General features: G+C 41.8%; 1 protein-coding gene and 1 pseudogene across 1 annotated transcript; both read right to left on the bottom strand.

Moving 5' to 3' along the window:
• Positions 1-3,402: 3,402 nt before the first annotated feature.
• On the bottom strand, positions 3,403-4,299 carry LOC132422106 (phosphatidylinositol transfer protein alpha isoform pseudogene; annotated as a pseudogene).
• A 9,604-nt stretch (positions 4,300-13,903) lies between these two features.
• On the bottom strand, positions 13,904-20,342 carry HINT1 (histidine triad nucleotide binding protein 1). Its single transcript, XM_060008916.1, has 3 exons — positions 20,086-20,342; positions 17,522-17,626; positions 13,904-15,554 (listed from the first exon to the last, which is right to left on the bottom strand). The coding sequence occupies exons 1-3, from the start codon at positions 20,194-20,196 to the stop codon at positions 15,390-15,392; spliced, it is 381 nt and encodes a 126-aa protein (XP_059864899.1). The 5' UTR covers positions 20,197-20,342; the 3' UTR covers positions 13,904-15,389.
• Positions 20,343-21,899: the final 1,557 nt, after the last annotated feature.

Below are 21,899 nucleotides of genomic sequence, written 5' to 3'. Positions count from 1 at the left end.
TTCATTTCTGGGCTCTCTATTCTGTTCCATTGATCTATGTGTCTGTTTTTGTGCTGGTACCATACTGTTTTGATTACTGTAGCTTTGTAGTATAGTGTGAAATCAGGGAGCATGAGACCTCTGAAGCTTTGTTCTTCTTTCTCAAGGTTGCTTTGACTATTCAAGGTCTTTTCTGTTTCCAAAACATTTTAAAATTATTTGTTCTTGTTCTATGAAAAATGTCATTGGCATTTTGAAAGAGATTGCATTGAATCTGTAGATTGCCTTGAGTAGTATGGTCATTTTAATAATATTAATTCTTCCAATTCGTGAACATGGTATATCTTTCCATTTGTTTGTGTCATCTTCAGTTTCTTTCATCAGTGCCTTATAGTTTCCAAGTAGAGATCTTTTACCTCTTTAGTTAGATTTACTCCTAGGTATTTTATTCTTTTTGATACAGTGGGATTGTTTTCTTAATTTTCTTTGTGATAGTTCATTGTTAGTATATAGAAACCCAACAGATTTCTGTGTATTAATTTTGTATCCTGCAACATTACCAAATTCATTCATGAGTTGTAGTAGCTTTTTGGTGGCATCTTTAGGATTTCCTGTGTATAGTATCATCTTTTCTGCAAAAAATGACACTTTAACTTTTTCCTTTCAAATTTAGATTCCTTTTATTTTTTTTTCTTGTATGATTGCTATGGCTAGGACTTCCAATAGTATGTTGTAAAAGTGGCAAGAGTGGATATCCTTGTCTTGTTCCTAATCTTAGAGGGAAAGCTTTCAGATTTTTACTATTCAGTATGATGTTAGCTGTGGGTTTGTCATATATGACCTGTGTTATGTCGAGAAACATTCCCTCCATAACCACTTTGTTGAGAGTCTTTATCATAAATAGATCTTGAAATCTGTCAAAAAGTTTTTCTGTATCTATTGAGAGGATTATATGATTTTTTATTCTTCCACTTGTTAATGTGGAGTATCACATTGATCTATTTGTGGGTATTGAATTATCCTTGCATCCCTTGGAAAATCCTACTTGACCATGGTGCATGATCTATCCTTTTAATGTATTGTTGAATTTGCTTTGCAATTACTTTGTTAAGGATTTTTGCATTTATGTTCACTAGTGATATTGTCCTGTAATTTGGTGATGTCTTTCCATGGTACTGGTATCAGGGTGATGCTGGCCTCATAAAATGAGTTCAGAAGCATTTGTTCCTCTGCAATTTTTTGGAATATTTTGAGAAGGATAAGCATTAATTCTTCTCAAAATATTTGATAGAATTCACCTGTGAAGCCATCTAATTCTACACTTTTTGTTTGTTGGGAATATTTTTATTACTGATTCAATTTCATTATTGCTAATTGGTCTGTTCATGTATTCTGTTTCTTCCTGGTTCAGTCTTAAAAGATTATACATTTCTAGGAATTTGTCCATTTCTTCTAGGTTGTCCATTTTATTGGTGTATAATTGTTCATAGTAACCTCTTTTAATCCTTTGTATTTCTGTGATATTGGTTGTAACTTTTCCTTTTTCATTTCTTATTTTATTGATTCAGGCCCTCTTTCTTTCTTTTTTTTTTTTTTTTGATGAGTCTGGCTGAAGGTTGTCAATTTTGTTCATCTTTTCAAAGGACCAACTCTATGGTTTGTTTGTTTTTTTTATATCTTTATTGGAGTATAATTGCTTTACAATGGTGTGTTAGTTTCTGCTTTATAACAAAGTGAATCAGCTATACATATACATATATCCCCATATCTCCTCCCTCTTACATCTCCCTCCCACCCTCCCTATCCCACCCCTCTAGGTGTTTCTATGGTTTTTTACATCTCTATTTCATTTATGATTTTATTTATGATTTCTTTCCTTGTACTAACTTTGGGTTTGTTTTTTTTTTTCTACAGTAAGTCCCCTACATGCGAACCTTCAAGTTGCAGACTTTCAAAGATGTGAATGTGCGTTCACATGTCCAATCACGTAAGTTAGTTCACGTGTCTGGTGTACACTGTCACATGCATGCATCCTCTACAAGTGGTTGTGCTTTTGTGTACTTTAGTGTACAGTACTTTATAGAGTACAGTATCTTTATTTCAAGCCCAGGATGTCTGGAAGCAAGAGTAAAAGCAGCAATGATGTAGCTGGTACTGTACTGTACTTTTCATGGTACTGTACTGTAAGATTAAATTTTTTTTTTTATTTTTTGAGTTCATTTGGTATGTGTTATTTGTGTGAAAAGTATTATAAACCTATTACAGTACAGTACTATATAGCCTATCGTGTTAGTTGGGTACCTAGGCTAATTTTGTTGGACTTACAAACAAATTAGACTCATGAACGCACTCTTGGAACAGAACTCGTTCGTGTGTAGGGGACTTACTGTAGTTCCTTTAAGTGTAGGGTTAGGTTGTTTATTTGAGATTTCTCTTGTTTCCTGAGGTAGACTTGTATCACTATAAACTTCTCTCTTAGAACTGCTCTTTCTGCATCCCATAGATTTGGATCATTGTGTTTTCATTTTCATTTATCTCCAGGTATTTGCTTACTTCTTCTTTGATTTTTTTCAGTAATCTGTTGGTTGTTTAGTAGCATATCATTTAGTCTCCACATGTTAGTGTTTTTTTCTTTCTTTTCTTTTCTTTTTTTTTTTGGCTGCGCAGCTTGTGGGATCTTAATTCCCCAACCAGGGATCAAACCCAGGCCCTCAGCAGTGAGAGCAGAGTCCTAACCATTTGACTGCCAGGGAATTCCCTACAGTTTTTTTCTTGTATTTGCATTGTGGCTGGAAAAGATGCTTGATATGATTTCAGCCTTCTTAAAGTTTACTGAGACTTGTTTTGTGGCCTAGCATATGATCTGTCCTGGAGAATGTTCCATGTATGCTTTAAAAGAATGCATATACTGCTGCTTTTGGACAGAATGTTCTATATATATCCATTAAGTTCATCTCATCTAATATGTCATTTAAGGACAGTATTTCCTTATTGATTTTCTGTCTAGATGATTTGCCCATTCATGTAAGTGGGGTGTTAAAGTCCCCTACTATTGTGTTACTGTCAATTTCTCCCTTTATGTCTGTTAATATTTGCATTATGTATTTAAGTGCTCCGATGTTGGGTGTGTATATATTTACAATTTGTTTTTGAAAGACTAAAATTGTCACTTGGAAATAAAGTGCCTCCCAGGGCACACAGAAATAGGTTGAGAACACAATGGTTGGAGAGGGAGGAGCTGTAAATACAGCAACCTATACACCACACATCTCAGAGGAACAGGCTCCCGCACACATGGACTTCATAATACCAGATGGTCTATTTGTTCACAATATTAAAGGGCATCTAGAATTAGCTACAGTAAGGGATAAAAAGTTGTCTGAAGAATGGACACAGAAAGGCTATGTCTGAAGATGACCTGTCACTTGGGAGGGTGGAGCTGCTGGGCCTTCCTTTTGACCACTGTCTTGCAAAAAGTGCAGAAGAAGGAGAGGTGGCTTTAGTCATCTGCCGTCATTCCTTTCACTGGGTCCTTTTGCCTTGTCTCATCCAGCTGTCTCTTAATCTCTTCTTCCATCCTTTGAATGCTATCCATAGTCAGGTCAACCAACTTATTGAGCCAACAGAACAGCTGCCTGTGGAAGTTTGTAAACAGACACCTCTCTTACTTATGTATAAAGTTTTCCACTTTGTTCTGCAGGCCCCACCACTTGAACTTGACAGTAACCATTTTGTATGTATGAATGTATGGGTAGTCTTTCTGATTTACAAGTTCTTGCTTCCAGTTGGGGCTCAAGGGTTCTCAGCCTGTTTTGATAGGTTTAAATTTTGCTGGGTCTTCCTCTACCTTGAAATCCTTTCTAAGTACTTGGTTTTGATCTGCAGTGTCTATATATATGGCTTCCACATGTTTTCATGCCTCAGGTTCCAGTTTATGCACATTCTCCTGGGTGCCAAGATATGGTTTGTGCCAGGTTTCAATTTTAATCAGAAAGTCTTCTTTCATGTACTCATTTGTAATAACAGTTCAGCAATAAGGGTAGGAGGGTAGGCATTCCATGCTTTTTCATGTATATTCATGGCTCCCTCTGGGGCCAGCATTTGAACAAACATGGGCACTTTGCTCTGTAAGTGGTAGATATTGTGTGTTTACTAGCCTTTCTCACTGTCCTTCTCATAGGGCTCATTCACCAGGACCTCTATGCCTTTACCACCACCAGTTTCATTTTTGTTGACCTCAGCCACAGAATACAGCTACCCCACTTGATACTCTTCCACAGCCACAGGTAAGATGACTTGATACTCCTTGAGCAGCACCATGTTGCTTCACGGCTAGGCAGCTGCCCACTGCCCACCCAGCCTCCTGCCTGCTTCCCAGTGGCCACTCTCCCCATGGCCTGGCCCAGTCTGGCTGCTTGTGCACCTTCCTTGTGGTCTGCTCTGTCCCTGCCACTCTTGCTGCAATCACTGGTTGGCTTCCGCCATCGCAGCCTCGCTGCCTCCTATGTCACTGCTGGTGCTGCCCAGAGCTCCAGTTCTGCCTACAATTATTATATCTTCTTCTTGGACTGACACTTGATCATTATGTGGTATCCTTCTTTGTCTCTTGTCACAGTCTCTTTAAAATAGACTTTAAGTCTATTTTGTCTGATATAAATATCACTACCCCAGCTTTCTTTTCATTTCCATTTACATGGAAAGCCTTTTCCCAATCTCTCACTTCCAGTCTGTGTATGTCTTTAGATCTGAAATGAGTCTCTTGTAAGGAACATATATATGGGCCTTGTTTTTGTATCATTCAACCACTCTATATCTTTTGATTGGAGCACTTAGTTCCTTTACATTTAAAGTAATTGTTGATAGCTTTGTACTTACTGCCACTCTGTTAATTGTTTGGGGGTTATTTTTGTACTTCTTTTTTGCTCCTTTCTTCTTTTGTTCTCTTCCCTTGTGATTTGATGACTATTTATAGTGTTATGTTTGGAATCCTTTCTTTTTTGTGTATCTATATAGATTTTTAGTTTGTACTTACCATAAGGTTTATATATAGAAATATATGTGAGTGTATAATTATTTTAAGTTGCTTATCTCTTAAGTCTGAACACATTTTAACAACCCTGCATTTTTACTCTCCCCACCTTTACTGTTTTTGACATCATATTTTGCATCTTTTTGTTTTGTGTACCCCTTGACTACTTATTGAGAATATAGATGATTTTACTACTTCTGTCTTTTGACCTTCCTACTAGCTTTATACATGGTTGATTTACTATCTTTATTGTATATTTGCTTTTATCAATGAGATTTTTCCTCTGTAATTTTCATGTTCTAGTTGTGGCCTTTTGTTTTGTTTTGTTTTTTTGCTTAGAGAGTTCCCTTTAACATTTCTTGTAAAGCTGGCTTGGTGGTGCTGAACTCTTTTAGTTTTTGCTTGTCTGTAAAACTTTTGATCTCTCCATCAAATCTGAATGAAAGCCTTGCTGGGTAGAGTATTACTGATTGGAGGTTTTTCCTTTCATCACTTTAAAGTGGGTGGCTGTGCAGCTGGGGATCCTGGATCTAGTGTCCACCTGCTGGTAGGCAGGACAGGTTACTGACATGGCTGGCTGCAGGGTCCTGGGTGTCCCAAAGCTGGCGCTGGCCCACTGATGAATGGGGCTCAGTCTCAAGGGTGGCTGGCTGAGGGGTCCAAGGTGTCTCAGAGCTGGTGGTGTAAACCTGCTGGAGGGCAGGGCCAGGGCCCTTGGGGTCCCAGGGCTACTGCTGGCCCACTGGTAGGTGGAGCCAGTTCCCAGGGTTTCTGGCTGCAGAGCCCTGGGGGACCAGAGCTGGTGTCAGCCACTGGTCTGTGGGGCCAGATCTTGAGCAGCTGGTTCAGGGGCCCAGGGTTTCCCAGAGTTGTCCTGCTGGTGGGTAGGGCCAGGGCCCAAGGGTCTCAGGGCTGGTGCTGGGTGCTTGTAGGTGGGCTGTGTCCTGACACAGCAAGATGCAGGACTGCGTTTGTCCTGGGGCTCATGTCTACCCACTGGTGGGAAGGGCTGGGTCCTGAGGCCTCTGGCTATAGGGCCTTGGGGGTCATGAAGCTGGTGCTGGCCTGTTGGTGGGTAGGCTGGGTTCTAACATGGCAAATTGTCATACTTTAGTGGTCCTGGGGCTGATAGCCTGTTAGTGGGCAGGGCTAGGTTCTGGGGTCTCTGGCTGCAGGGTCCTGGGGGGTCCCAGGGTTGGTGCCAACCCTCTAGCAGGTGGAGTCTGGGCCCAGGCTGTCCTGGAGCTATTGCCTGCCCACTGGTGTGTCGAGTTGGGTCCTAAGGTCTCTAGGCTGCAACTCTGGGTGTACCAGAGTTGGTGTTATGCCCACTGCTGAGCAAAGCCAGGTCTCAACAACTAGCTGTTGGGCCTTGGGGCTCCGAGGCTAGTTCTGGTGCACTGATGGGTGGGACCAGATCCTGGGCCCTCTGGTGGGCAGGGTCAGGTACCAGGGCAGCTGGGGGCTCAGGGGTTCCTAAGGCAGCCAATCTGCTAGTGGGTGAGGCTGTGCCTCTGCCTGGCTAACTGCTTGGCCTCAGGCATCCCAGTACTTGTGCCAACATGCTGATGATCAGGGCTGGGTCCCAGCACTAATATGCTAGGAGGACTCAAAAATGGCACTTGTGGGCTTCCTTGCTGGTGCAGTGGTTGACAGTCTGCCTGCCGATGCAGGGGACGTGGGTTTGTACCCCAGTCCGGGAAGATCCCACATGCCGCGGAGCGGCTAGGCCCGTGAGCCATGGCCGCTGAGCCTGCGCGTCCGGAGCCTGTGCTCCGCAACAGGAGAGGCCACAACAGTGAGAGGCCCGCGTACTGCAAAAAAAAAAAGAAAAAAAAAAAAATGGCACTTGTCAGCACCAGTGTCCTCGTGGTAGAACACATTCCCCTTAATGGCTGCAACCAGTGTCTGTGTCCCCAGAGTGAGCTCCAGTTGCTTCCTGTCTCTCCGGGAGGCTCTCCAAGATCAGCAGGTGGATCTGACCCAGGCACCTTTCAAATTACTGCTTCTGCTCTGAATCTTGGAGCGTGTGAGATTTTGTGTGTACCCTTAAAGAGTGGACTCTCTATTTCCTACAGCCCTTTGGCTCTTCCAAAAGTAAGCACCACTGGCTTTCAAAGCCAAACGTTCTGGGGGCTTATCTTCCTGGTGAAAGACCCCCAGGCCCGAAGCTGGGGAGCCCAATGTGGGGTGGACCTCTCACTCCTTGGGGAGAACCTCTGCAATTGTAATTATGCTCCCATTTGTGGGTCACCCACCCAAGAGTATGAGTTTTGACTATACAGCATTCCTGCCCCTCCTACCCATTTCACTGTGGTTCTTTCTTTATATCTTTAGTTGCAGAAGATCTTTTCTGCTAGTCTCCAGGTCTTTCTCATCAATAATTGCTCTGTAAATAGCTATCATTTTGGTGTGCCTGTGGGAGGAGGTGAGCTCAGGGTCTTCCTACTCTGCCATCTGGGCCACTCTCCCCACGTTTTGTTTTTTTTAACTAGAATTGATGCCATAATTTTTAAATTTTAGTCACTTATTATTTTGTAAGTCATAATATGAGTAGGAAAGATATGTTGTCAGTATAATAGGACACTAGAAATGAGTGCAATAAGAAAGGCGCTTTTTTTTTTTTTTTGCGGTACACGGGCCTCTCACTGTTGTGGTCTCTCCCGTTGCGGAGCACAGGCTCTGGACACGCAGGCTCAGCGGCCATGGCACATGGGCCCAGCTGCTCTGCGGCACACGAGATCCTCCCGGACCGGGGCACAAACCCACATCCCCTGCATCGGCAGGCGGACTTTCAACCACTGCGCCACCAGGGAAGCCCAAGAAAGGAGCTTTGACATGTATACACTGATGGGGATAAAATTGATGACTAATAAGAACCTGCTGTATAAAAAATAAAATAAAATAATTTTTTTTTTTAAAAAGGAGCTTTACCTGGAATTAAAATTGCACCCACTACTATTTTCTTTTAATTTTTATTGGAGTATAATTGATTTACAATGTGTTACTTTCAGCAAAGTGAATCAGTTATACATACATATATCCCCTCTTTTTTAGCTTCTTTTCCCATATAGGCCATTACAGAGTATTGGGTAGAGTTCCCTGTGCTGTACAGTAGGTCCTTATTAGTTATCAATTCTATATATAGTAGTGTGTATGTGTCGATCCCAATCTTCCAATTTATCCCTCCCCCTCCTTACCCCCCAGTAAACATAAGTTTATTTTTTACATCTGTAACTCTATTTTTGTTTTATAGATAAGTTCATTTGTAGCCTTTTTTTATATTCCACATATAAGCAATGTCATATGATATTTGTCTTTCTCTGTCTTACTTCACTCAGTATGACAATCTCTAGATCCATCCATGACTTACTTCACTCAGTATGACAATCCCTAGGTCCATCCATGTTGCTGCAAATGGCATTATTTTGTTCTTTTATTTATGGCCAAGTAATATTCCATTGTATATATGTACCACATCTTCTTTATCCATTCCTCTGTTGATGGACACTTAGGTTACTTCCATGTCCTGGCTGTTGTGAATAAGTGCTACAATGAACATTGTGGTACATGACTCTTTTTGAATTATGGCTTTCTCAGGGTATATTCCCAGTAGTGCGATTGCTGGGTCATATGGTAGTTCTATGTTTAGTTTTTTAAGGAACCTCCATACTGTTTTCCATAGTGACGGTATCAATTTACATTCCCACCAACAGTGTAGGAGGGTTCCCTTTTCTCCACACCCTCTCTAGCATTTATTGTTTGTAGATTTTTTTTTCTTTCTTTTTTTTGTGGTACGCAGGCCTCTCACCGTGTGGCCTCTCCCGTTGCGGAGCACAGGCTCCAGACGCGCAGGCTCAGCGGCCATGGCTCACGGGCCTAGCCGCTCCGCGGCATGTGGGATCTTCCCGGAACGGGGCACGAACCCGTGTCCCCTGCATCGGCAGGCGGACTGTCAACCACTGCGCCACCAGGGAAGCCCTGTTTGTAGATTTTTTGATGATAGCCATTCTGACTGGTGTGAGGGGATACCTCATTGTAGGTTTTTTTTTTTTTTTTTATGCGGTACCTGGGCGTCTCTCACTGTTGTGGCCTCTCGCGCTGCGGAGCACAGGCTCTGGACGCACAGGCTCAGCGGCCATGGCTCACGGGCCCAGCTGCTCCGCGGCATGTGGGATCTTCCCGGACCGGGGCATGAACCCGTGTCCCCTGCATCGGCAGGCGGACTCTCAACCACTGCGCCACCAGGGAAGCCCCTCATTGTAGTTTTGATTTGCATTTCTCTAATAATTAGTGATGTTGAGCATCTTTTCATGTGCCTCTTGGCCATCTGCATGTCTTCCTTGGTGAAATATCTATTTACGTTTTCCACCCATTTTTTAACTGGATTGTTTGTTTTTCTGATATTGAGCTACATGAGCTGTTTGTATATTTAGGAGATTAATCCTTTGTCTGTTGTTTCATTTGCAAATATTTTCTCCCATTCTGAGGGTTGTCTTTTTTGTCTTGTTTAGGTTTCCTTTGCTGTGTAAAAGCTTTTAAGCTTAATTAAGTCCCATTTGTTTATTTTTGTTTTTATTTCTTTTACTCTAGGAGGTGGGCCAATAAAGATCTTGCTGTGATTTATGTCAAAGAGTGTTTTTCCTAGTTTTCCTCTGAAAGTTTTATAGTGTCTGGTCGTACATTTAAGTCCTTAATCCATTTGGAGTTTATTTTTGTGCATGGTGTTAGGGAGTGTTCTAATTTCATTCTTTTACATGTAGCTGTTCAGTTTTCCCAGCAGCACTTATTGAAGAGGCTGTCTTTTCTCCATTGTATTTTCTTGCCTCCTATGTCATAAATTAGGTGCCCATATGTGCATGGGTTTATCTCTGGGCATTCTATCCTGTACCATTGCTCTATATTTCTGTTTTTGTGCCAGTACCATACTGTCTTGATTACTGTAGCTTTATGGTATAGTTTGAAGTCAGGGAGCCTGATTCCTCCAACTCCGTTTTTCTTTCTCAAGATTGCTTTGGCTATTTGGGGTCTTTTGTGTTTCCATATGAATTGTAAGATTTTTTGTTCTAATTCTGTGAAGAATGCCATGGGTAGTTTGATAGGGATTGCATTGAATCTGTAGATTGCTTTGGTTAGTATAGTCATTTTCACAATATTGATTCTACCAATCCAAGAACATAGTATATTTCTCCATCTGTTTATGTCATCTTTGATTTCTTTCATCAGTGTTTTATAGTTTTCTGAGTACAGTCTTTCTCCTCCTTAGGCAGGTTTATTCCTAGGTATTTTATTCTTTTTGTTGCAGTAGTAAATGGGAGTGTTTCCTTAAGTTCTCTTTCTGATTTTTTGTTGTTGGTGTATAGGAATGCCAGAGATTTCTGTGCATTAATTTTGTATCCTGCAACTTTACCAAATTCATTGATTCATTCTAGTAGTTTTCTGGTAGCATTTTTAGGATTTTCTATGTATAGTATCATGTCATTGGCAAATAGTGACAGTTTTACTTCTTCTTTTCCAATTTGTATTCCTTTTATTTCTTTTTCTTCTCTGATTGCTGTGGCTAGGACTTCCAAAACTATGTTGAATAAGAGTGGCGAGAGTGAACATCCTTGTCTTGTTCCTGATCTTAGTGGAAATGCTTTCAGTTTTTCACTATTGAGTATGATGCTTTCTGTGGGTTTGTCATATATGGCCTTTATTATGTTAAGGTAGGTTCCCTCTATGCCCATTATCTGGAGAGTTTTTATCATAAATGGGTGTTGAATTTTGTCAAAAGCTTTTTCTGCATCTATTGAAATGATTGTATGGTTTTCATTCCTTAATTTGTTAATGCGGTGTATCATATTGATTGAGAAAAATAACATTTTTAAAAATGAAGGATAAAGGCCACTTTTTCTTAGTAGCTTACTCAAGCAGATTATCTCAGTGATAAATTAAAACCCTTGAATGGTCTGAATCTATCACTTTTGGTCTAAACTTACAACATTTAATGTTAAAGATAGGAGTCATTTCCCATTTAGCCTCCCTCTCAGTTCAGTTCAATCAAGCTGTGCTACAGAAACTGGCTTACACTCTGCTTATGAGCCCAACTGTTAACTCCAAGTTCTACTCTTCTTACCCTGTCAGTCTCACCCTCCTAGGTAATTCAAAGGGCAGAACAATCAAATAGGCTGCTATGATTGTTAAAAGCCCAAGCCACCTTATGCAGACAAGTAAGTTCCACCACTCCTGAATGGACCTTGTATTAATTATGGTAAATATTCCTAGCTGCTGTTACCTAATCCCTGAAATCTCAGTGGATATGAAACCGTGCAACTGAGATCGGGACTTGAACCCAGCAAAAACCCAGATTGAGACTTGAGCCCATGCGCCGGGACTCGAACCCAGGCAAAAACAGGATTGGGACTCAAACCCAGGGTTTTTTAACTGAGATCACACACTTGGTCTCAGGACTTAATGAAGCTCGGGTTCTTTTTTTAAAATTTATTTATTTGGGGCTGTGTTGGGTCTTCATTGCTGCGCATGGGCTTTCTCTAGATGTGGCGAGCAGGGGCTACTCTTCGTTGTGGTGCGTGGGCTTCTCATTGCGGTGGCTTCTCATGTTGAGGAGCATGGGCTCTAGGCACGTGGGCTTCAGTAGTTGTGGCTCGCGGGCTCTAGAGTACAGACTCAGTCATTATGGCGCATGGGCTTAGTTGCCCCGCAGCATGTGGGATCTTCCTGGACCAGAAATTGAACCTGTTTCCCCTGCATTGGCAGGCAGATTCTTATCCACTGCGCCACCAGGGAAGCCTGAAGCTTGGATTCTTGTTGTCTTGTCACAGAAAGAATTCAGTGAGAGACAAAGTGATAGGTAAGAAGTGGATTTACTTAGAGAGAAACACACTCCACAGACAGAGCGTGGGCCATCTCAGAAGGCAAGAGTGGCCCTCAGGGTATGGGGTTGTCAGTTTTTATAGGGGTGGGTAATTTCATAGGCTAATGAGTGGGAGGAGTATTCCAGCTATTTTGGAGAAGGGGTGGGGATTCCAAAAATTAGGCCAGCACCTACTTTTTGACCTTTATGGTCAGCCTTGGAACTGTCATGGCACCTGTGAGTGTGTCATTTAGCTTGCTGATGTGTTACAATGAGCGTATCCTGAGGCTTAAGGTCTAGTGAACTTGTCCGCCTTCTTGGACCTGTTGGTTCTAATCAGTTTATATTGTGTCCTCGGGCTATGTCATTCTTTTAAAAGTTGTGCCCTGCCCCCTCCCCTCCTGTTTCAGCTTAACAAATTCTGATGTGGGTCAGGAATAATGAGGACTCTGCCCCATTCATTCAGGGATTCAAGCTCCTTCCATCAAACAGCTCATTGTCCTCTGCTGGATCCTTTCTGCATTTTGCCAAGACAAAGGAAAAGAGAAAGCATGGGGGATAAATAGCATGGGAGATTTTTCTGGGGCTTGAAATGGCATACATCAGTTCCTCACACATCTCACTGACCAGACTATAGGCACATGCCCCCACATAGCTGAAGGGATGCAGGGAAACGTAACTTAGCTATATGCTAAGGAAAAGAGGATGTTTGTTATCTATTGCTATGTAACAAATTATCCCCAAACTTAGTGGCTTAAAACAATCCTTTGTTATCTCTTAATTTCTGTGGGGTAGGGATTTGGGAGATCAGTCAGGTGGTTCTGCCTTGGAGTCTCTCATGAGGTTGCGGTCATCTGAAGGCTTGACTGGAGCTGGAGGATCTACTTCCAGGGTGGTTTATTCATAGCTGACATGTTAACTCTGGCTGCTGGCAGGAGGCCTCAGTTCCTCCCAACACAGGCTTTCCCACTGGGCTGCCTGCGTGTCCTTGGCCATAGCAGCTGGCTTCCCCCAAAGTGAGCAATCCAAGAGAACAAGGTATATAAGCCACAAGCCCTTTGTGACCCACTACACAAGGGTGTGGATGCTAGGAGAGGATGTCTGTGGGCTATCTTGTAAATTGGCTACCACCTGAGGTTTGGTGAATATCTGACACAAGTCTGTTTCAGGCAGTTTGATACTGTGATTTATGGTAAGAAATATATATTTGGTCTTCATCTCCCTTTCTGGCACAGAGCTCCTAAAACCCTTGTAATTATCCTAAGTGATAAGAGGGATAAATGTATCTTTTGTTATGTTATGTTAATGAGGTGACTTTTGGACCACCCTTAGGTAACCTAAGGGAATCAACCCCTTGATTGGAACTTTCAGCCCCACCCAGCAACCTCAGGGAGGGGGAAAAGGGCTGGAAGTTGAATTCATTTCCAATGGCCAATGATTTAATCAATCGTGCCTATGCAGTGAAGCCTCCATAAAACCCAAAAGAACATTTTTCAGAGATTCCAGGTTGGTGAATACGTGATTTGGGGAGAGTGGTGCACTGAAAGAAAGCATGGAAGCTCCTGGCCCTTCCCCATACTTTGTGCTGTGTATCTCTTATCTGGCTGCTTCTGAATCATATCCTTTTCTAATAAATCACTGATCTAGTAAGCAAAATGTCTGAGCCCTGTGAGCCACTCTAGCAAATTAATTGAAGTCAAGGAAGAGTCTTGAGAATGTGTGATTTACAGCCAGCTGGTCAGAAGTACAGGTAACAACCCGAGCTTGTGAATGGCATCTGAAGTTGGAGGGATAGGGGGATGGCAGTTGTGTAGGACTGAACCCTTAACCTGTGGAATCTGATGTTATCTCTGGGTAGTGTCAGAATTGAATTGAACTGTAGGACGCCCAGCTGGTATCTGGAGAATTAGTGGATGCTGTGTGGGATACTCACCCCCCCACCCCCCCCACCCCCCCCCCCCCCCCCGCACACACTGAAAATTGAGTCTCAGAACGATTTTAGGCAGAAAGGTCGGACACAATCAGCAAGACAACTTAGCGGTTATCTACCTGATTTATTAGCACTAGTTTGACGAAATCAATGGGAACGTTAATATGCCTAAGGAAACTAGACTCAACCCTCTTATACATAGTACAAATGCTTCTCTCATTATTACATTTTTTACAGTGGCACAAATCCCTCCAAAACTCATCCCCCGCCCCAGAACTTCCCTCATAAAAAAGTCATAAAAATACGTAAAGCCATAAAGTATTAGGGGAATAATTTCTTTTATAAATCCTCCTAGGGTGAGAAAGGTTCTTAAAAATATGAACTAAATTAAAAATTGGTACATTAACTATATAAAAATATGAACTAAATTAAAAATGGATACATTAACTATATAAATATTTTAAACACCATAAACAAAGTAAAAAAATGACAGTTGGAAAAAACTCATTTGTAAGACAAATACAGCCAATTTCCCTAATCCACCCCCCCTAAATTTTTTAAGTCACTAATAAAATTAAAAATTTAGAAGAAAAACAATTTGCAATAAAATGTGTCAAAATCTACTAAAATGGCCTTAGGGATTAAAAATGGAAGGAACCCATAAACACAAAGAGAATGAGAGAAGAGACAAAGCAGGCAAGAAGTATTAAATAAATTTTAGAAGCTGGAAAGTGCCTACATGAAGGAAAGCAAAGAAGCAAACCTGTTTGCCCTGCACAAACTTAGAAAGGCTAGGGTGCATGGCAAGACCAAAAAAAAAAAAGTTTTGTTGTCAGCCAACATAAGAACTCAAACCCTGAGATTTCCCCCCAACTCTACACAGCCAGAGTCATGCATAACTTAAAAATTTTTGCTAGTGTGTACATACACATTCACAACAATGAGTTTTCAATTTGGAGAGTTAATTCTAAATAATATATTTTCAAGCCTTTATAATAAATAGCATTAGGTAACAAGGAAACATCATAGTATGGCTTCACACGGTCATCAAAGATTCTGTGACAAATCTACTTTCATCCCTTCCACACTACCCCAGTAGTCCAGGAGAAACACGTGAGCTGGACAAAAAGCATTTTTGCTAGACCCACAACTGTCATTTTCTGGATCAATCACATCACATACTCCTTTGTTCTTAGAAAATAAGAGAATTGGATTAGAAAATCTTCTCCTGGACTAATATTTTACCCTAAAAGGATATTTCAAAGCTAAAGCTAATTTTATGAAATTTTTACATTTGTCTGCAAAGATCAGTCACACCATTATAGCCATGTACACATGCTGAGTCCTCCGTGGGGAGAAAAAACAAAAACCTCCCAAATTATGAACTCCACCTTCAAACATTCCAACAAATATGTTTTTAAAATAAGTCAAATACAGAATTCAGACCATGCAACAATGTCTTTTATTACGTATGGGTTTTTAAAATTATTTCTGCAATCTCTCCATACACAGGCAAAAAAAAGTATTGTTTTGCATATTGGAACTTGCAGACCTGATCACTGCATAGAGAAGGGAAAATGATCCCTACAATACACTTAACCAGGAGGCCAATTCATCTGTCGACCTCCAAGAACATGGAGATGAACATGATAGACAGACTGTCCCCCATCTGAACCTTCATTCACCACCATTCGATAACCCTTCTTCAGGCCCAGATCAGCAGCACATTTCTTGCCAACAATCATTAAATGTCCAAGAAGCTGAAAAAAAAAAAAAAAGTTTCTTAAGCAATGGTAATTTAGAACTTCTTGTCATCATGTAACAAACTACCAAGTTGAAATATTAAATTAAAAGACTGCCAAACTGAAACAGACTTTGGGCAAATATTTGGAAACACTTTTAATCCTAAAATAATAATAATCTACAATTAAAAACCCAGTAAGATTAGGTATTTATTAATTACTAATTTCAATAAACATATTAAAGACAAAAATCTGCTCAACTAAAACAATTTTTAAGGCTTCCCTGTGGTGCAGTTGTTGAGAGTCTGCCTGCCGATGCGGGGGACACGGGTTCGTGCCCCGGTCCAGGAAGATCCCACATGCCGCAGAGTGGCTGGGCCCGTGAGCCATGGCCATCTGGAGCCTGTGCTCCGCAACGGGAGAGGCCACAACAGTGAGAGGCCCGCGTACCGCAAAAAAAAAAAAAAATTTTTTTAAATCATATTCCAAGTGGTATTTAAGTTTTCTTAATAAGGCACGATACCTTGCTTGCTTGTTACGGGGGAGTGTATCAGTCAGGATAGAATTGGTTATGCTGTGGTAACAAACCACCTCCAAATCTGGTTTACAACAAACATACATTTCTTGTGTTTACTACATCTTCATCACAAGTTGACCAGGCGCTATATTCTACATCTTTTCCACTTTGAAACCCATGCTGATGGAACAGTCTCTGTATGATCACAGTGGCAGAGGCAAGAGAGAACATGGCAAACCGGGTGCTAGCTCTTAAAGTTTCTATTCAAAAGACATGTATCACTTCTGCTTGTACTCATTGGCCAAGTTAAGTCATACGACCAGGCCCAACATCAGTGAGGTCAGAAATATAATGTACCCCTAAATAAAATACTATTTATGAACAATTATATAATCTACTACAAAGAGCACCAGGAAAAATTTTAATTGAGGCCAGTACCTCCTAGCAAAATCAAATAATTATTTTTCTTTAACGGCATTAACAGAAGAGCCAATGAACCCTCTCCTGTACAATAACACTATTTCTTACTTAAGGAAAAATTAGTCTCACCAACTAATCCTTGCTTAGAATGCTTTTTTGTTTAAAAATTTGTGGTGATGACTTCTTTTGGGCATCATTCTGGGATTGTTGGTGGGAGTGTAGTTTTGACCACAGAAGGCTAGGAAATGGGTAAGAAAATACACTAATCAGTCAACACTAAAGATACTCCATTTCAAAGGCTGAAAATTAATTTCCTATTTTCCATGCCAAACTATGTCCAATTACATTGCTCAACATAGTATATCAGAGGTTCTGCATAAGACTGAATGAAAATAGTAAGGTTCTCTAATAATAAAAACTCTAAAAATATGGAGCTACATCTAATGTGAATATACATCTTTTCTCTTTATCAAATTCTCAGGGAGAAATGAAAGTCTAAAGATGAAATTTGTTTTGTAAACTTAAGCCCAGAGATCATTTGAATAAAGGAATTAAAATCCAAAAGAAAAAAGAAAAAAAAAGAATTTGTGGTGATAGATGTAAACAAGACTTACTGTGATCATTTTCTTTTTGAAAATAAAAAAATTATTTATTTATTTGGCTACGCCAGGTCTTGGTTGCAGCACTCGGGATCTTCGTTGAGGCATGTGGGATCTACTTCCCTGACTGGGGATTGAACCCAGGCCCCCTGCATTGGGAGTGCAGAGTCTTACCCACTGGATCACCAGGGAAGTCCCACTGTGATCATTTTGTAGTACATACATATATCAAATCATTTTGTTATATACTTAAATCTAATATGTTATATGCCAATTATATCTCATTAAAAAATCAAATTACTTATACATTGCATTGAATCACTGATGATTTTCTGATTTTCCTCAGTAATGCCCTCAGGAAAATGAAAATGTGATATCACTTTAAAGTCAAAATTTAGTCTCCCAATTTAAAAAGCAAGAAAATTAGTGATGTTAGTAAATGTACTTACACTTTCATCGTCATCTTCTGCTGCAGAAATCTGGGATATATGTTTCTTGGGTATCACCAGAAAATGTGTTGGTGCTTGAGGGGAAACATCATGGAAAGCAAGACACTGGAATAAGGGGGGGAGGGGAAATCAAGGTTTTCATATATAATCTTACAGCCTAAACTTATCATTCTTTCACACTAACCCCATGGGAAACACTGTAATAAATGCTAGGAAATCAGAATTGGACACAACACATGTGGTCCTCTGATCCTTTTCATGGAACTTACAGTTTAATGGTATCCTTTTGAATTATAGTTTTGTCCGGGTATATGCCCAGGAGTGAGATTGCTGGATCATATGGTAACTCTATTTTTAGTTTTCTGAGGAACGTCCATACTGTTCTCCATAGTGGCTGCGCCAATTTACATTCCCACCAACAGTGTTGGAGGTTCCCTTTTCTCCACACCCTCTCCAGCATTTATTTGTAGACTTTTTGATGATGGCCATTCTGACTGTTGTGAGGTGGTACCTCATTGTAGTTTCGATTTGCATTTCTCTAATAATTAGTGGTGTTGAGCATCTTTTCATGTGCCTGTGGCCATCTGTATGTCTTCTTTGGAGAAATGTCTCTTCTGCCCATTTTTCCATTGGGTTGTTTGTTTTTTTGTTGTTGAGTTGTATGAGCTGTTTGTATATTTTGGAAATTAAGCCCTGTGGGTCATATTATTTGCAAATATTTTCTCCCATTCCGTAGGTTGTCTTTTCGGTTTTCTTTTTTTATGGTTTCCTTTGCTGTGCAAAAGCCTGAAGCCTGTAAGTTTGATTAGGTCCCATTTGTTTATTTTTGCTTTTATTTCTATTGCCTTGGGAGACTGACCTAAGAAAACATTGGTACAATTTATGTCAGAGAATGTTTTGCCTGTGTTCTCTTCCAGGAGTTTTATGGTGTCATGTCTTATGTTTAAGTCTTTAAACATAAGCCATTTAAGCCATTTTGAGTTTATTTTTGTGCATGGTGTGAGGGTGTGTTCTAACTTAATTGATTTATATGCAGCTATCCAACTTTCCCAGCGCCACTTAAAGGAAATCTTTTGATTCATGTCCCCACCTTCCCTAGGTCAGGAGTCCTGGTTGTGCAATTTGGTTTTTTTCCTTTATGGCGGTGATCACTTTTGTAATGAGAAATTTGCTGATATTTGACCAACACCGATTTCTTCCAACTTTACTGAATTACTTAATAAATATATCTATTCTCTTTTGTAGAAATGAAGAGCATAAGTAACATTTAGACAAATTACATACCACTTGAATGGTTTTGAATCTCTTGTTCTCTACTGAAGGTGGAAGCTGTTTAATAGAACCTATCCCAGCTTAACTGTCTCAGGAGTTATTCTACTTGGTACTCTGTACAAAAATGCTGTATCATTTAGATTGCTTCATGCTGTTACACCTTGGAACTTTGATGGCTCAAAAGTCAGTATTTCAACGATCATTTATTAAAAGAAACTTAAAATATTTTTAAAGAAATACACATTACCTACAACAAAAGAACTCCCCTAACGGACAAATAAAGATATTTATATAAATTCACCTCGAGGTAGGTGTTCTGAATCTAAGAACGCTACTAGTAGCATAAAATCTTTCCTTATATTCCATATTTCATAAAGCTAATTTATTAAAGTTCACAAACCTTGTATCTAAATCAGCCAACCTGTCCAGCTTTATGTGAGATCCATAAATATAACCGCCCACTAAATATTTTATACAAGATGTCTCGAAGTCAAATGAACTCGGCCTTTCTAAAACAGTTTCACCTAGAGTGAAGTCAACAAAAACGACATTCTTAATCCCTTGGCATAAAATTGCTTCCTGAAAATATAAAAGGAACCATTCTTCCCGGGAGGGGCCAAAGGAAAGCAAATCCCAGATGCAGGCCCACTCTCATCTCAGGAGTCCTAGGCCCGAGAATGGGCGGCGGGGGTGGGTCCGAGTGGCGTTGGCTAGCGGCCCTCGCCCAGGCCCAGCGCGTCTGTGCCGCCCCCAGGCCGTTCGCCCCCGGCCCTCTAGCGCAAGGCGGCGGGGAGAGGCGCCCGGGAGCTCCCGGGCAGGCCGGCTGTGCGCGGGAGATCGCGGAGATTGGGCCCGAGTCAGGGTGCGATCGGGTTTCTGCCTGTCAGGCAGAGCGCGGGCGAGATTGTCAGATTCCTGATACAGGAGAGGTCCGAGGCAGTCGGGGAGCAGGCGAGCGCTCATGCCGAGGACCCGGCGCGCCCACAACAAGCACCCAGACCCCGCAGCGCGGGCCCGCGGGCGCCCGGCGGCCTGGCCAGCGCTCCGGGCTGATAACGCGTAACCGGAGCGCAGGCACGCGCCGGCCGGCCGCCTCGGTGCGGCCGCGGCCCAGCCCGCTGGCTGTGGGCCCGAGGCAGAGGCCGCGCGAGGCGGCCCGCTGCCTTCCCTTCTCCGCGGCGCACCCCCACCCCGACTCTTCCCTTCCCTTCCCTTCCCACTACGGGAAACCCGCGTGTCCACAGGCGGCTGCCCCGCCTCAGCCCACGAGCGAGGCGGCGCCCGGTGCCTACCTGGTCATCCTCATAAATGATTTTGGCTGGGATTTCCTTGCGAATGATCTTCCCGAAGATCGTGTCGCCACCAGGCCGAGCGGCCTGAGCCTTAGCGATCTCATCTGCCATCTCGGCCTCCCTCCCGCGCGGCTGGCCGGGGAGAAGGTCGGGAGGAGGGAGGAGCCGTGGACGCTGGCAGAGGGCGGGAGCTGGCGGCCAAGCCCGCTAGGGGACCGCTGCTCTCTTGCTCCGGCAGCTCGTGCGCGTGCGCACTGGCGACGTGCGCTGGGCTTCTGCGGGCGCGCGGCAGCTCTAGGGGAATCGCTGGGCGCGACTAAGCTGGAGGGCGGTTCCTGATTGGAGGCCCGGGGGTTCCGCACCAAGGTCGTTTTTCTTCCTTTCTTGTCTCTCGGGGAGCGGTGTTACTGCAGTAAGCCCTTTCCTTAACTTATGGATGCTTGTAGGAAAAATCGTATACTGTAACTGAAAAGATTTGATAACCTAAGCAGAACTGGCCGTTTTTGCTGGCAGAGACACCATGATAACTTCATTTGTCAGCTACATAGGTCTTAGCTCCAGCAAGTAAGCCCTCCTGCATCCGTTTTTTTTCCTCACTCTAGCAGTGGTTCGCAATCTTGACTGCACATTAAAATCACTTGGGGAGCATGTAAAAAGTCCCCGGGAACTTGGCCATACCTCAGGTCAGTTAAATCAGACTCTCTGGGGGTGAGAGACCCAGGCATCAGTAGTTTGTAAACCTCCCTAGACTGTTCTGCAAAGAATTATTCCCAGCATTAGTCAGCATAATGTAAGATGCCCCGCCTTAAAAGAACAACACCTTTCCTAACCCCACATACCCCTCCATGTCTTTGCTCCTTTTTAAAAGAGTTTTCTATATATTGTGTCCACTTTATCTTTCTTTTTTGAAACCATTTGCCTCTTGTCAAGGTCACTAAGGACCTCCACTTACAAAATCCTATAGGCAATTCCAATTATACTTGACCCCTTGGCAACATTTGCCACTGTTGACCATGCCCTCTTTTCAGCAAAAGCCTTCACTCTCCTACCTTTCTGGATGCTATTTCTCCTTCATAGTGAGCCTTCTGTTCCAGGTCTTTCAATGCATTCCATTCTTTGCCCTCTTCTCTAACACTTAATCTCCAAGTGTCCTTATTATGAAAAATTATACCTTTAGCACTTTACCTTGGCAAAATTATTGATAGTGGTCCCCTTTAATAACAAAAGTGTCCCATTTGGTACTTTTGGTATTAAAGACATTCCTGAGACAATTGGTGAAATCTAAATAATGCATACAAATTAGGAAATAGTTTTGAAAGTCTTGTTAATTTCCCCACGTACATATAGCAAAATTATCAAAATCAGTTGATCTGGGGTGGGGCTCTATAATTTAGGTTTCTAACAGTTTCCAGGTGATGCAGTTGCTGCTAACCTGGGAACTACACTTTGAGAACCACTGATGTAAGAGAATGTCTTTTTTGTAGGAGAAAAACCTACTGAAGTGTTTAGGAGTATAGCAGTATTGTGTCTGCAACTCACTTTCAAACAGTAAAGAGATCCCCCCCCAAAAAAAGGATAAAGCAACTGTAGTAAAATGTTTACAGTAGGGGAAACTGAGTGAAAGGTATTTGCAAATTCAATCATTCTTGCAACTTTTCTGTAAGACTGAAATTGTCAAAATTAAAAAATGAATATATACTGGGTTGGGTAGTAAATAATATGGTCATCTTTCACTAAGAGGCTTTGCTTTCTACAGAGTAATGACTCCAGTATTTATCTCCCGACTTCTTAATTCCAGATTGGTGTATGATACA

The sequence above is a fragment of the Delphinus delphis genome, chromosome 3 (assembly GCF_949987515.2).
Source record: "Delphinus delphis chromosome 3, mDelDel1.2, whole genome shotgun sequence".
In the NCBI taxonomy this organism is placed as follows: Eukaryota; Metazoa; Chordata; class Mammalia; order Artiodactyla; family Delphinidae; genus Delphinus; species Delphinus delphis.
The sequence above is the reverse complement of the archived record's forward strand: the minus strand, read 5'-3'. Positions and strand labels throughout refer to the sequence as shown.